General features: G+C 30.3%; 1 protein-coding gene across 1 annotated transcript; it reads left to right on the top strand.

The window, feature by feature from the left end:
• Positions 1-51: 51 nt before the first annotated feature.
• On the top strand, positions 52-897 carry LOC116350524. The gene is made up of 3 exons (XM_031782329.1): positions 52-244; positions 319-565; positions 642-897. The coding sequence occupies exons 2-3, from the start codon at positions 331-333 to the stop codon at positions 749-751; spliced, it is 345 nt and encodes a 114-aa protein (XP_031638189.1). The 5' UTR covers positions 52-244; positions 319-330; the 3' UTR covers positions 752-897.
• The last annotated feature ends 1,474 nt before the right edge of the window (positions 898-2,371 follow it).

The raw sequence follows: 2,371 nt of genomic DNA, 5'->3' as shown, positions 1-2,371 counted from the left end.
TTTTTTTTCCATTTTCATAACATTGTATGCCACTTACATAAATATTTCCTTTCAGAAAACTGTTTACTTCAAGTCTGAGAATAGTAAACATCAAAGGACTGAGATTATAGTAGTTAAGGAACAATATTTTTCTGCCTGTCAACCAAAACAAAATAAAACGATTGCTGCTTTTTTAAAAGTACCAAAACTACCACCAACTGATACAACAACCAGCAAGTTGATCAAAATTGAATATTTTGTTCGAGTTAGTGGAGTTTTTAACAGATTTCTTCTGAATCTATGTAGTTTCTTATTTGTTTGTTATTCTTTTTTCTACAGATTGCATGTTGCATGGGTTACAATCAAAATAGTATTCGATTTTATATGCCGGTTGTAATTGGAACTAAATCATTTTACAGTGACATGCAAAATGTGAGCATGTCTCTGAGAAGCCAAACAGATTTGCCACCGACTCCGATACGTCAAACGGAATCATCACATGGTTGCAGAGAACAATCAGCTCCTGATGATGATACAGTGTCAATTCGAACTTACGCAAGTACTCCACCACCATTTCCGGATGATGGTAAGTAGATTTAAAATATTTTTTCTTATAGAACACTCTATTTTACATTGAAAAATTCTTGCATTTCATTCTAAAGAATTTGATCTGCCCACTTACGATGAAGCGATGCTACAGGAAATCAACATCAATCAACAAACATCATTTCCACAACTATTTACTCCAAATCAACGGCCGAATAATGAATGAAAATGTCAAACATTTTATCAAAGCTTGCCAAATGTGTTCTATGTTTTCTTTCTATAGACGATTTTATTATATAAAAGGACATTTTTGTCACACCATATGCATTAAGCACACAAATTCAAACGGTTTCCTTATTCAAATTCTTTGCTACCTCATACACATATTCAAAAAATTTATTGTATTTTATTGTATTGAATAAAATAAATGCTTAAAATATAAATTGGGTTAAATTGTGTTTGGTTCCTTCATATGTAATAATGTTTGAATATTTGAATGAACTTTACATTGGAACCAATTCTATGGAACAGGTCGTAAATTTTCGTTCTTAAGCATAAAAAACGTTGTACGACCGCATTGAAGTTATGCGTACACCGTAGTATGTGTTTACAAATATTGTGCGCACAACAAGTTTCCTTTCGATGAACAAAGCTCGTACGCAACATCGTATGATGCGATTTGTATCGAAACCACATTGCGTTTCATAACAATGATTCTAAACAGGATGAGATTCATAAAAATATATAAATATACTGATCGAAATGAATGTGTAAACATAATTGTGCAAATTGATACTAAGATATAGAAATCTGTATTTCTGGTCAACCAAACAAAACTGATTTCGTACCATTAAAGTATATTTATGAATACAAAATTGGCGACGAAATAATCGTGAGAGTAATTGTAACCAAAGATTGGCTTGGATTAAATTAATGATTTCTGTTGTAAAACAGTAAAAGATAATGATATTAAATTAATTGATTTAGAATTGGGAATTATCTCAAACAAAATATAATAATAATAGAATTAATATTCTTAGACTTTGAAAAACGAATGCTGTTATTGTCGGAAAATGAATAACAAGATTTGATTTTTTGCAATCGCGACCAAGTTTCCCTTTTTTATTTTAATAATGTCCAAATTGCAAATTACTTTGCGTTCAATTGTTCTAAAAGAAAAAAAAAACAAATGAAATAGAAAATTTCAGAATAAAATCAACTCGATTGCTCGTCTAAATGTATACATCGATGTAACAACATCAATTAATATATTTTCATCATCAAAATGTCATCGAATTGTTGTGAAGTTGGTATTGATGATATTCGGACTAGAAGATGGACACGTTCCAGCAATCATGGTTATGCTTGCATTGTCACAAAGTATATCGAATGAACATTTTTTGCAAAGCAAATTTAAGTAAGTTTATCTTTTTAAGTAACATCCAATGCTTATGCATATAACATTATGCAATGAAAATCGTAATTTCAAATGTCAAATGATATCACCACCTCAGAAAATCATCGTTCAATTTTTTGCTCATGTATTGAAAGTAGTTTTAACCAAAATCAAAAGTGAAAGATGTCAACATTTTGTTTGAATAATAAACGAACAATAATGTATAGGGCCAATGAGGTGAAGCGATGGATATTGCTGTTCAATAAAATCAAGTAACATCACTAACATCAATTTAGTGGTGCTATGCTGTTATTTTGGCTACAGGACATATCTTCCCCGGTTACAATTTCCCCAAATTTTGGTCATATTTTCTCAAATTTTTAAAAAAATATCTGGGGAAATTATATCCATTCAGTTTTGGATATAAATTCTCCATCAGTTTGGTAATAT

This window comes from Contarinia nasturtii, unplaced genomic scaffold (genome assembly GCF_009176525.2).
Source record: "Contarinia nasturtii isolate CC-2019 unplaced genomic scaffold, AAFC_CNas_1.1 Cnas_scaffold_4261, whole genome shotgun sequence".
Lineage (NCBI taxonomy): Eukaryota > Metazoa > Arthropoda > Insecta > Diptera > Cecidomyiidae > Contarinia > Contarinia nasturtii.
The sequence above is the reverse complement of the archived record's forward strand: the minus strand, read 5'-3'. Positions and strand labels throughout refer to the sequence as shown.

Bases quoted from the DNA above. Each gene is read 5' to 3' on its own strand.
- LOC116350524 (XM_031782329.1), top strand. From the start codon at position 331: ATGGGTTACAATCAAAATAGTATTCGATTTTATATGCCGGTTGTAATT. The intron at 566-641 runs GTAAGTAGATTT...TTCATTCTAAAG, and splicing joins ACCACCATTTCCGGATGATG to AATTTGATCTGCCCACTTAC.